General features: G+C 38.0%; 1 protein-coding gene across 1 annotated transcript in view; it reads left to right on the top strand.

Annotated features, from left to right (window-relative positions):
- Positions 1-11,872, top strand: part of LOC106053619 (uncharacterized) — a 68,055-nt gene extending 56,183 nt beyond the window's left edge. Inside the window, exons 5-10 of the mRNA XM_056039016.1 lie at positions 6,557-6,640; positions 6,755-6,862; positions 7,376-7,534; positions 7,949-8,008; positions 8,404-8,596; positions 8,878-11,872. Coding sequence (XP_055894991.1) covers positions 6,557-6,640; positions 6,755-6,862; positions 7,376-7,534; positions 7,949-8,008; positions 8,404-8,596; positions 8,878-8,986 — 713 coding nt within the window. The 3' untranslated portion in view covers positions 8,987-11,872. The remainder of the gene's footprint in view (positions 1-6,556; positions 6,641-6,754; positions 6,863-7,375; positions 7,535-7,948; positions 8,009-8,403; positions 8,597-8,877) is intronic.
- Positions 11,873-13,832: the final 1,960 nt, after the last annotated feature.

Raw genomic sequence — 13,832 nt, forward strand, 5'->3', positions numbered from 1 at the left:
TCTTTTTATCATTTGTCTGTACGAGTTGTGTGGACCTTGTGTAACGCGGAGACACTAGGCAGGCTTCTTTCTTGACTTCTGAACAGACTGGAGATATTGTGGCGCATAGGAAATAGAGATCTGGGGTGGGGGGTGGGGTGGAGACCGGAGATGACAAAGGAAGAGCATTCTCACAGATACAAATCAATAATAGCTTCCTCTCTCTCTCTCTCTCTTCTCATTTTGTTTAAGAGACTGTTGACTTTTGTGTTGGAAGTAAAGAGGAGGAAGGTGAAATGTCGTTAAATCTCTCTCTTTCTCTATCTCTCTCTCTCTCACACACACACACACTTATACAGAATTGTCGCCAACTCTGAAAAAAAAAAGAGAGGTTGCTTTTTACTTTTCCTGGTAGTTTTGCTACCTTGAAGCTGTGTGTAGACGTAAACCACATGGCCTGTCAAGATGGACTGAGTTCACTTCGATCTAGGTTTCAAGTCTGCCTCCCCCTGCCATTGAGCGCCCGACCGTATGAGCTAGGACCGTGTCAGAAACTGATTCGACAATGCTCCCTCAGTTAGTTCGATGCATTGGGGGGGGGGGTGCTAGTATAGTTCATTGTCACTCGGCACAACTGAACTGTTGCTTCCCTTTAGTTATTTTTTTTTCTCATTTAAAAAAAAAATACTTTCACATATATTCACACCTACAATCAGTAGACACTCACACACACACATATATTTAACCCACGTATGCGGCGACTGAGATATCGTTATTCAGACAGAAAAAAAAGGAAAAAGACCAAAAAAGACAGTGTCTGTTGCAACCTGTAGATTCCTCCCCGTGACCGCCATATTGTCGCAGTAACTAAGGAGACAGCAGCTGAGCGATGTAATCGATAAAATCTTCCGGGGTCGTCGTCCCTTTCAAGTGAGTCTATGAGTCAGCAGGATGTGGAAGAAAACATTGATTAGGGGAAGTTTACCATCATCACCGGCAACAATTAGCACACGGCTTCAGAGAGAGGGGGGAGCTGTTGATCTAGAGCTGTCGTCTTATTTCAACTTGAGGGGAGGGGGGGGGAGCTGTCCCTCAATTAGCTGATCTAGAGCAGTCGTCTTATTTCAACTTGAGGGGGGGGGGCTGTCCCTCAATTAGTTGATCTAGAGCAGTCGTCTTATTTCAACTTGAGGGGGGGGGGGGAGCTGTCCCTCAATTAGTTGATCTAGAGCAGTCGTCTTATTTCAACTTGAGGAGGGGGGGGGGCTGTCCCTCAATTAGTTGATCTAGAGCAGTCGTCTTACTTCAACTTGAGGGGGGGGGCTGTCCCTCAGTTGATCTAGAGCAGTCGTCTTATTTCAACTTGAGGGGGGGGGGCGGGCTGTCCCTCAGTTGATCTAGAGCAGTCGTCTTATTTCAACTTGAGGGGAGGGGGGGGGGCTGTCCCTCAATTAGTTGATCTAGAGCAGTCGTCTTATTTCAACTTGAGGGGGGGGCTGTCCCTCAGTTGATCTAGAGCAGTGCAGTCGTCTTATTTCAACTTGAGGGGGGGGGGCTATCCCTCAGTTGATCTAGAGCAGTCGTCTTATTTCAACTTGAGGGGGGGGGGCTGTCCCTCAGTTGATCTAGAGCAGTCGTCTTATTTCAACTTGAGGGGAGGGGGGGGGGCTGTCCCTCAATTAGTTGATCTAGGGCAGTCGTCTTATTTCAACTTGAGGGGGGGGCTGTCCCTCAGTTGATCTAGAGCAGTGCAGTCGTCTTATTTCAACTTGAGGGGGGGGGGCTATCCCTCAGTTGATCTAGAGCAGTCGTCTTATTTCAACTTGAGGGGGGGGGCTGTCCCTCAGTTGATCTAGAGCAGTCGTCTTATTTCAACTTGAGGGGAAGGGGGGGGTGCTGTCCCTCAATTAGTTGATCTAGAGCAGTCGTCTTATTTCAACTTGAGGGGAAGGGGGGGGGCTGTCCCTCAATTAGTTGATCTAGAGCAGTCGTCTTATTTCAACTTGAGGGGGGGGGGCTGTCCCTCAATTAGTTGATCTAGAGCAGTCGTCTTATTTCAACTTGAGGGGGGGGGAGCTGTCCCTCAATTAGTTGATCTAGAGCAGTCGTCTTATTTCAACTTGAGGGGGGGGGAGCTGTCCCTCAATTAGTTGATCTAGAGCAGTCGTCTTATTTCAACTTGAGGGGAGGGGAAGTTGCTTGTGATGATGGTCAGCGAGTTTCTGTTTGTAGCACTAAACACTGGAATGTTGAGACATTGGAGGGGAAGATTAATAATGACAGTTGAACTAAGTGTGAGAAGCCTTGGTCTAGAGCACGGTGTCTCTTCAAGTTCAATGACCTCTTGTGATAACCTGCTAATGTCCATGGTCAGCAGAGACAGGCTGTGGTTAGACATGGAATGTAGCCATTTTGTCTCTACCAGTTGGCTTGTGAGCAGCTCTTTCAAACCCGAGTTTATGAACACACTAGAACACTAGATCTGCTCCTTTGAACCTGTCTTATTATACAAGAGACTTCCGACACACTTTGAGCACCAATCTAAGAGTATCAAGTAGGAAACATAATCACCTTTAGAGCATTAGAGCATTTGGTGATTCTCATCTAAATGATGTGATTCTCATCTAAATGACGGCCTGCTGGTTTCTTCAGACTCTTGAGAATTCCACCAGATTTTGTGTGTACTTGGGATTAATGTTGTTTCATGTTATTCTTATGACACACTTTATGTTGACAATGTTGTACTCTTATACTGTATCTCCTTATGTAGCTCCCTTATACTATACAGTCTCCTTATGTAGCTCCCTTATACTATACAGTCTCCTTATGTTGCTCCCTTATACTATACAGTCTCCTTATGTAGCTCCCTTATACTATACAGTCTCCTTATGTGGCTCCCTTATACTATACAGTCTGATTATGTAGCTCCCTTATACTATACAGTCTCCTTATGTAGCTCCCTTATACTATACAGTCTCGTTATGTGGGTCCCTTATACTATACAGTCTGATTATGTAGCTCCCTTATACTATACAGTCTCCTTATGTAGCTCCCTTATACTATACAGTCTCCTTATGTAGCTCCCTTATACTATACAGTCTCCTTATGTAGCTCCCTTATACTATACAGTCTCCTTATGTGGCTCCCTTATACTATACAGTCTCCTTATGTGGCTCCCTTATACTATACAGTCTCCTTATGTAGCTCCCTTATACTATACAGTCTCCTTATGTAGCTCCCTTATACTATACAGTCTCCTTATGTAGCTCCCTTATACTATACAGTCTGATTATGTAGCTCCCTTATACTATACAGTCTGATTATGTGGCTCCCTTATACTATACAGTCTCGTTATGTGGCTCCCTTATACTATACAGTCTCCTTATGTAGCTCCCTTATACTATACAGTCTCCTTATGTAGCTCCCTTATACAATACAGTCTGATTATGTAGCTCCCTTATACTATACAGTCTGATTGTGTGGCTCCCTTATACTATACAGTCTCGTTATGTGGCTCCCTTATACTATACAGTCTCCTTATGTAGCTCCCTTATACTATACAGTCTCCTTATGTAGCTCCCTTATACTATACAGTCTCCTTATGTGGCTCCCTTATACTATACAGTCTCCTTATGTAGCTCCCTTATACTATACAGTCTGATTATGTGGCTCCCTTATACTATACAGTCTCCTTATGTAGCTCCCTTATACTATACAGTCTGATTATGTGGCTCCCTTATACTATACAGTCTCCTTATGTAGCTCCCTTATACTATACAGTCTCCTTATGTAGCTCCCTTATACTATACAGTCTGATTATGTGGGTCCCTTATACTATACAGTCTGATTATGTGGGTCCCTTATACTATACAGTCTGATTATGTAGCTCCCTTATACTATACAGTCTCCTTATGTAGCTCCCTTATACTATACAGTCTCCTTATGTAGCTCCCTTATACTATACAGTCTCCTTATGTAGCTCCCTTATACTATACAGTCTCCTTATGTGGCTCCCTTATACTATACAGTCTCCTTATGTGGCTCCCTTATACTATACAGTCTCCTTATGTAGCTCCCTTATACTATACAGTCTCCTTATGTAGCTCCCTTATACTATACAGTCTCCTTATGTAGCTCCCTTATACTATACAGTCTGATTATGTAGCTCCCTTATACTATACAGTCTGATTATGTGGCTCCCTTATACTATACAGTCTCGTTATGTGGCTCCCTTATACTATACAGTCTCCTTATGTAGCTCCCTTATACTATACAGTCTCCTTATGTAGCTCCCTTATACTATACAGTCTCCTTATGTAGCTCCCTTATACTATACAGTCTCCTTATGTAGCTCCCTTATACAATACAGTCTGATTATGTAGCTCCCTTATACTATACAGTCTGATTGTGTGGCTCCCTTATACTATACAGTCTCGTTATGTGGCTCCCTTATACTATACAGTCTCCTTATGTAGCTCCCTTATACTATACAGTCTCCTTATGTAGCTCCCTTATACTATACAGTCTCCTTATGTGGCTCCCTTATACTATACAGTCTCCTTATGTAGCTCCCTTATACTATACAGTCTGATTATGTGGCTCCCTTATACTATACAGTCTCCTTATGTAGCTCCCTTATACTATACAGTCTCCTTATGTAGCTCCCTTATACTATACAGTCTGATTATGTGGGTCCCTTATACTATACAGTCTGATTATGTGGGTCCCTTATACTATACAGTCTGATTATGTGGCTCCCTTATACTATACAGTCTCCTTATGTAGCTCCCTTATACTATACAGTCTGATTATGTGGGTCCCTTATACTATACAGTCTGATTATGTGGCTCCCTTATACTATACAGTCTCCTTATGTAGCTCCCTTATACTATACAGTCTCGTTATGTGGCTCCCTTATACTATACAGTCTCCTTATGTGGCTCCCTTATACTATACAGTCTCGTTATGTGGGTCCCTTATACTATACAGTCTCCTTATGTGGCTCCCTTATACTATACAGTCTCCTTATGTGGCTCCCTTATACTATACAGTCTCGTTATGTGGGTCCCTTATACTATACAGTCTCCTTATGTAGCTCCCTTATACTATACAGTCTCCTTATGTGGCTCCCTTATACTATACAGTCTCGTTATGTGGGTCCCTTATACTATACAGTCTCCTTATGTGGCTCCCTTATACTATACAGTCTCCTTATGTAGCTCCCTTATACTATACAGTCTGATTATGTGGCTCCCTTATACTATACAGTCTGATTATGTGGCTCCCTTATACTATACAGTCTCCTTATGTAGCTCCCTTATACTATACAGTCTCCTTATGTGGCTCCCTTATACTATACAGTCTGATTATGTGGCTCCCTTATACTATACAGTCTCCTTATGTGGCTCCCTTATACTATACAGTCTCCTTATGTGGGTCCCTTATACTATACAGTCTGATTATGTAGCTCCCTTATACTATACAGTCTCCTTATGTAGCTCCCTTATACTATACAGTCTGATTATGTAGCTCCCTTATACTATACAGTCTCCTTATGTAGCTCCCTTATACTATACAGTCTCCTTATGTAGCTCCCTTATACTATACAGTCTGATTATGTGGCTCCCTTATACTATACAGTCTCCTTATGTAGCTCCCTTATACTATACAGTCTCCTTATGTAGCTCCCTTATACTATACAGTCTGATTATGTGGCTCCCTTATACTATACAGTCTCCTTATGTAGCTCCCTTATACTATACAGTCTCCTTATGTAGCTCCCTTATACTATACAGTCTCCTTATGTAGCTCCCTTATACTATACAGTCTGATTATGTGGCTCCCTTATACTATACAGTCTCCTTATGTAGCTCCCTTATACTATACAGTCTGATTATGTGGCTCCCTTATACTATACAGTCTCCTTATGTAGCTCCCTTATACTATACAGTCTCCTTATGTAGCTCCCTTATACTATACAGTCTGATTATGTGGCTCCTTTATACTATACAGTCTCCTTATTGGGCTTATTGATGGCTTTAATATTTCCTCATTCTGTGTAGGTCATTATGATGTGACTACTACTGCACAGTGTGTGCTCTTGTTATACTGTTTCTATTGTGTTGGCCATGTCCCTTCACAGTAGCATTGTATCAGGTTGGCCCTCATAAGTGGACTGTGATGACCTAATTGAATTGAAATGAATGAAATAATGCCAAGGCCAGTTGACATTGAATAACACAAGGATTAGTATGAGGCTTATAAGAAACATGAGAGGGACGACTTGGCCTAAATTGTGCCGATATGACTAAATATCAGATATATTAAGAAAAGACATTTTATTAGGAAAAGACTTTTGGAAAGAATATATGCTATTAGCACTAGAGTTTATTCATGGCAGGACCTTGTTAGCACTAGTTTATTCAGGGTAGGACCTTGTTCCTTGTTAGCACTAGCGTTTTTCAGGGTAGGACCTGCAATGTCATTGTGAGACCAGTACATCAAATCAGAGCCCCTCCTACCTTAGGTCTTGTTCCATCTCCAAGTTTTGTTTCATGTTTTCCTTGTCTGTCTCCAGCCTCACTTCCCCCAAGTCCAGACAGTGGTTTAGACAGTGAACTGGACACCAGCTCTATAGATGACCTCAAACACAGGCACCAAGGTAAGATATAGTTGACTTGTTGTCTGTATCAATCTGAAGACCTGTAGATCTAGATTTGGCATATAAGTATAAGTTGATTTCACTACTCAATTATTTTTTGTTTGTTTCTGCCAGGCACCAAAATGCCCGGATCTTTTGTGCCTTCCTTTTGTCAGCCACCTCCTGCCCACCAGCCTCTTCCAGCACATTTCAACACAGCTACTCACATTGCCATGAGGCCAGGTAGGTACAGTCCTCAAATGTAGTCTTCAAATGAAGCTAGAGCCCTGCTAAGGGATGTTTTCTCTCCAGCTTTCAGAATCTTCTAAACCCAGCCAGTCAGTCAGTGTGTTGGTGTCAGGTCTCAGTCACAGTCGGTGTGTTGGTGTCAGATCTCAGTCATCAAATGTGTTACTGTGCTGGCACTGTCTGTTGTAAACTGTTGGACAGATGTTTGTAATATTCTCTGTATTATTCTCTATCTTTTAACATTCTGTCAGTATTAATTGAATAGAGGACAGAATCCTTGAAAAATTAAGGGCATGACATGGCCAAATTGTGCCTAAAATTAAGGGCATGACATGGCCCAAATTTAAATCTCCTTGAATGGCCTCACAAGCCCTGCAAGGAGAAGCGGTTAATTTTGTATGGCAGTATTTAGGAATCATGACCTTTTTTTTTGTATTAGAGCTTATGTACAAATGCATTTGTTGCTTGGCCTTCCATCAGCCTACAGACATGGTTCTCTACTTTCAGATCATTATGAAAACAGTCCAGTACTTACCTCCCTTACCCCAGTTCAGCCAAGCATGGAAGCTTCCAACTACAGTCACCATCAAAACTCAAAAGGCAGTAGCAAAATGACAGCGTCACTGGAGGCCACACCCACAACAGACAAGCCCAAGACAAAAAAAGGTAAACATTTCATCTCTTCATGGTCTAGCAGTTGTTGGTAGTGCGCACACACACACACACACACTGTGCAGCTAGAAACTTGTTTCATATCAAAGTAATACAGTCTTATATAGACATCACAGTCCTACCAAAGTGTTAGTAAATGAAAAATAAAATCTGTTTAAGTTTCTATTACAATATGTACTGTGTATTTCTCATCATTTTTCACTCTTGGACCAATTCAAAACATTACTTTTACTGCTTCATTACACTGTACCTTGGTGTAAATTGGACAACAAAAAATTACTTTGATTACACAGAAAATATTTTTTTTAATGATAACTCTGGAAAACAGCTGATATTTTGTCATTACTTTTATAAACATGAAACCTTGTTCTTGGTTAAGTAATCATGCATAAATATTTTGTTTGCCAGGTCGGAAGCCCAAATATCCAGATTATCCTTACAGTTCACCCCCAAAAAGGAAAAGAGAAGGTAATTTCTGGTGCATTTATAATAATAATAATAATAAGGCATCTTCTGAAGAAAAGGGATGAGTACAATTTTTCATGTAACCATGTAGACCCAGTTGTGACTAGCATATTGTGCCACATCTTATGCAGACAAAGCCATTGTACAGTGGCAGTCTATATTTCTTTTTTAGTCTGTTCCTGTCTTTGGCAAAGGCTACATTAGTATTGATCTTATCTATAGTTGCAATTATTCCATCCTCTTGTCAAGAGCTTGTATTTCTTGTACATGTATAGCAGTGTCCACCTGATAGCAAAGTAGGCCACATTGCTGACTCTTGGGTTTGTGTCTCTATGACCTTACAACATAAGCTTTGCTTGTTTCTCTAATCAAAGTATTTCTTTTTGTTTGGATTCCAGGTAATGCTCAATATCTGTGGGAATTTCTGCTACAGCTTCTACAGAATCATGAAACTTGTCCACACTACATAAAATGGACCAATCGAGAGAAAGGTATTTTCAAGTTGGTAGATTCCAAGGCAGTCTCCAAGTTGTGGGGTCAGCACAAAAATAAACCAGATATGAATTATGAGACAATGGGACGTGCTTTGAGGTGAGCAGAATGATTGCTATAGTTTGCTGGGCTTGTGTTTAAATCAACTCTTCTCCTCATCAATAAACTCAAGGGGAAAAATTTATTTTTAAAAAACTTATTAGTCATGAGAAACATTGTTTTAAAATAAATCATTGTCATCAGTAGCATTCAAGAGGATAATTAAAATGATTCCTTTTAACTTTGAAATTCAAGGTTATTTCTGTCGCCTGGGGTGAAAGTATAACTCTAGTTTGATATGTTGATTGTTCATTGAATGCTTTCTATTTTCTATCTTGCAGGTATTATTATGCTCGAGGTATTCTTAACAAGGTGGACGGACAAAGATTAGTGTACCAGTTTGCAGATGTTCCAAAGAATATTGTTGAAATAGACTGCTCAGGTGTATAGTGTTAGATGATATGGGGGAGGGGGGTATTGGGCTCATTTGGCAGCATTCTGTGATGTTATATATATTACTGGGCATAATGTAGACAAGTTGCTCCAAGTCTTATCTCAAGGGATTGAACTCAAGTTGTCCTATATGTTTTTCATATCAAACACACAAGTCTTCAAAGCAGTCATGGATAACCAATCATTTGGCAGTAAAAGAATCTTTTTTTTTTTCATGATTTATAGAAATATCTCCACTACTTTAGACTCTTTAAGAATAATCTTGTTTGTTTTGTTGTGTTTGTACAGGAGGGACATTATCTGAAGCTATTTGTTCAGTGTGTTCTGATGACCATTGAATTTGCATATTCTACTTGACTTTCCCAGTATTTGGGGGGAGTGTCACCATGTGCCAACTGCTGAGTGGGCTACAATCAAGTCTGTAGTAGGATCTTTAGCTTGTAATATTTGCATGACAATGGAATGCATTGGAGTGATTGACTTTAAGTATCTGGTCAGTAAAATGTTGTTACACAATGACACAATTATTTGTAAGGAAAAAAAGACTTCAACAATTCTGTGAAGTTATTCACCAATTGAAACAAAAAATTGTATGTACTCAATCCAAAGGCTATTAGACTGGTGGGATTTCTTGTTGCCATACTTGTGATATTAACTTGATTCCACTTGTATTTTGTCTGTGAAATGGATTTCATTGTCTTATTGCCTCGTGTGTTGTACCCACTGGACACTAAGAGGTCTTTAGTGCTGGAATATGACTATTTAATAGCATTAGGAAAAATAAACATAGTTGTAAGTGTAATGAGACCATTTTAATTTTATGTAAGAATATTTTAACATGTACATTTTATTCTTAGTGCATTAAAAAAATCAACAAATTTTTATAAGTAAAAAATTTGACAATGTCAGAAATTACTTTCAAGAAACTATGTTTTTAAATCTAGATTTATATTCAACAAAAAGCTAGAACAGTTTTGGTTTGTGAGAAATCTAGCAGCTGAGTGTATGCATGTGTAGAATGGAGTTCCCTTGATATTCTTATTTGTTCATATGTATAAAGGATGACTTTTGGTTTCTATGGACTTCATTGGTCAAGCTGTGTTGGAAGCTACAATTAATCTCATGTGTTAATGTTTGCTCTACATGTACATAATATCCTGTTGTGTATTCCCATTCAGCATATTACTATGCCTACAATATAGTCAAATCTAAACATTTTTCATAGAAATGTCAAATTTCCATTCAAAGCTTGCCATAAATAACTGAATATAACACATCATCCATTTTCTCTCTTGAGGTGCATTTATTAGCTTTTTTCACAACCAAGTATTTGTTTTGTTTTTTTTTTTTTGTTCATTTGCTTTTATGTTGTTGGTTTTTTTTTTTTTTTTTTTGGGGGGGGGGGGGGGCATTGTTCTGATAAACATAAACTGTTCATTTAACAAATGTTTAGGTTAAACATACAAACATGTAACTAAATCTATTATGAGTTTATCCAATATACAAAGGACCTTTTTTTTCTTTTGGTTTCATTATTATAGGAAAATAAGTGAGATTCAGTTCATTTTTTTTTTCCTTTCCACTTGGTATTACTACAGGCTTAAGACCAAGTTGTGTCTAGTTTGATTAGAACCTTAGATCTAGAATTCCATTTGATTGATTTCTATCTTGTTTAGTTACTGAAGTATTTAAAGCATGTCTAAGTCTAGATAGCATTGGGCTACTATACTTGTTCCAATGCTGTTTTATCTTGTTCTCAAGTTGAGCATTCCATATCAAGATAGTATCATATCAGGAGATCTTGTTCAGATGGTTGCAACACTTTCTTTTAATATGATGTAATCATTTTGTTTTCATGTTTTGTTCTGCATAATTCTTGCTTCTAAAAATACATTTGAGCCGACATAATTATTATTTGCTAAACCTGGCCTATATAAATGGTTAAAGCTGTATCTGCTCTCAATGTCTTTGAAACAGTAGTTTTTATTCTTTAATAAGATGTGTACAATGGTAGTATCTATACACATGAATTTGAAATCAACATAGTGGTACAGTCACAGTAATGAGTTTACTGCCAGTGTATTACAAAGTGTTTCCAGTAAAAGACCTATTTAATGTTTGATTTGTTCCTGTGACACTAATATTTCTGGTGGCAGTTGGTGATGTGTGTGTGTACTGTGTCCACCTGCTCATCTTGTGTTGTGTACTGCTTCAATGTATATAGCTTTCATGGTGTGTCAGTTTTTCAACTAGCAGCTGGCCTGAAAGGACATGGTCATTGTTGAATAGATAGATCTAGAAATGGATTCAGAAAACTGTTACATTCTCACTTTGTTGTGTGCCTTAAAGTGTGATGGAAAGAATATCTACCAAATTTCTTGATTAACTTGTTGGCCTTATTGTAATTAGTTGAAAACATTTGTATTTTTTACATTTTTTTGTTTGCCTTGTATCATGCATTGCAATGCTCTTTTATTCTGAATTTGAAGTCAAAATGTTTTTTCTTTGTTTTATTCAAAAACAGAAAGATTGTTGAATGTATTTGTTGCCATTGCCAGCAGAGAATTATATTTTTAAAAACTATCCCCATGTTTAGTGTTCTATTTAAGTTATGCCTTTTTTTCTTTTGTCTCCTTTATTTTTTTTTTTTAATATTTCAAATCAAATGCTTTTGTATTCAAGTGAAGAATTCACTAACTTATCATGACAAAAGCATTCCTTGAGTCAAATGTGTTGACTAGAGAGAGATCTTAGTGTACACTTTGAGTTAATATGTTCATTCCAAAAGTTTGTAATGTCCCTTGTACAGTTTGGCTGTCAGTCTTTCATGGACAGGCTTCATCTCCAACAATAGATTGTTCATTAAAAATAGTTCAAACATAAGCTGCTTTTGTTGTTTGTTGTATTGGGTCAGGGAGTCTCAATTAAAAGGATAATAAACTTGTAAAATCTAAAGATTTTACAGTATAGATAATGCAGCTGTACATAGTGTTTAAAAGATTGTTTAAAAGATGCCTGCTGTGTGGCTTTCAATGGCAAATCACCAGAGAACTAAATACCTTACAACTAAGTCTCAGTTTCAACACACAACCTTCAGTCCATGTTAAAAACCTGTCTCACTGAGCCTGGGCATTGGAATGTTGTCACCAGTCCCCCACCCCTCCATACAAGTCTCATTAAAGTAAATAATTATACTAATAAGATGATAAGACCAAAGATAAGAATTCAGCATTTTACTTCCTATATAGCAACTGAACCTGACATTGTTTGAAAGCTGTCTTAAACACACAGCCCATTAAAAAAACAGTATCAATTTAAATTTGTGGCATACAAATATATTTTAAACAACATAATACAGAGTTCAAGAGTTCAAACAGTGTATTCAAAGTGTTCAATCAAAGCACAATTCTGTATAACACTATTTCACCTTCAACATTTTCCTTAGATAACCAAAAGTATGCTCATGTATAATGTCAAGCAACTACTACAAATGGTTATCTTGCCAAACATCTGCATCATAAAATGGCCTACAAAAAAAGACTTCCATGACACTGACAGTTTGAGCACAATCAACAAAAAAATATTTTAAATGCAAGAGAGCGAATAATATTAAAATAGACAAATTAATAAACGGCTTGTATTATCAACAGTAGAACAATTGATTTACAAATACATTTTTCCTGCTAAATATAAGAACTCTGGGTTTTTTAATGTAGCCATAAAAGCAAACAAAGGGAAAGCACCAATACATTTGAAGTACGGGTATGTACTTCTATAAGCAGGACATTCAATGTGGGGACATTTCTCAGGAGCCATATACAAATGCATTGTATGAAATTATACAAATGTATTTAAAAATATTTTTTGTCTACAATAAGTTAGCACATTTTAAAAGATTTTTTTGTTTACAAAATTTTTTAAATATCATAAAAACCTGATTGAAGACACAAAGTGAGTGTTAAACAAAATTTGACCAATAACATTTTTAAAAAAAACGTAACAGTGTATATATACTAGAGACAATCTGAGAATTTCATTTACTTTTATAAGCAACATTAACAAATGTCAAAAAACATACTGACATTTTGGTTATTAAAAAAAGGCAACACTCTAACAACATGTAAATGTCTATTCAGAATGAGGTTTGGCTGCATTATGTCAAAGTTGCACAATACTAGCGGCAATAGAATACAAGATATGAATGAGAGAATACTCCGCAGCAGTAAATCTTCCTAACCAAGGCATCAAGACTGGCCAACATCAGCTAGCAGCTATTTAGTGATGACAGGATAATCCCAAAGGACCATCAAGATATTTGTAAATCAGTAGTGTTAACTAGTTGAACCTCGGTCCCCAAGAGGGCAAGTAGTCACATAACTAGCCAAATCTCTAACCATGACATCACATTCACTTCACCAACTATCTGATAAATCTAGAGCATAAGAATAGTGATGTTTTAGCACTTTCAGACTGACATAAACATTGTTTTGTCAAAATGGTGGCTGCATTCATTGCATCAACACAGTGAAACCTTCTTGAACCTACTTAGATGTAGTCAAACTGAGAAGCTCTAAAAGATGGCTGAGCATTACTGGGATGACAATACAGTTTCAATGTCGTCACCAGTTTTAGGACAGGAAGCAGACATGTTGACTGGAACAGAGTCTGTGACTAAGATGTTATCCTCTATTCGAAGTCCTATGCCACGGAACTCAGGACTCACTGTGTAGTCATCTTCAGCTATATACAGACCTAATGAAATAAAACAATACAAGAGATTTTTTGACATTATATTGAAAAAAAATAATAACTTTGGTTTTGAATTTCAGGCAAAAAAAAAGTT

The sequence above is a fragment of the Biomphalaria glabrata genome, chromosome 8, assembly GCF_947242115.1.
Source record: "Biomphalaria glabrata chromosome 8, xgBioGlab47.1, whole genome shotgun sequence".
NCBI classification, from domain to species: Eukaryota; Metazoa; Mollusca; class Gastropoda; family Planorbidae; genus Biomphalaria; species Biomphalaria glabrata.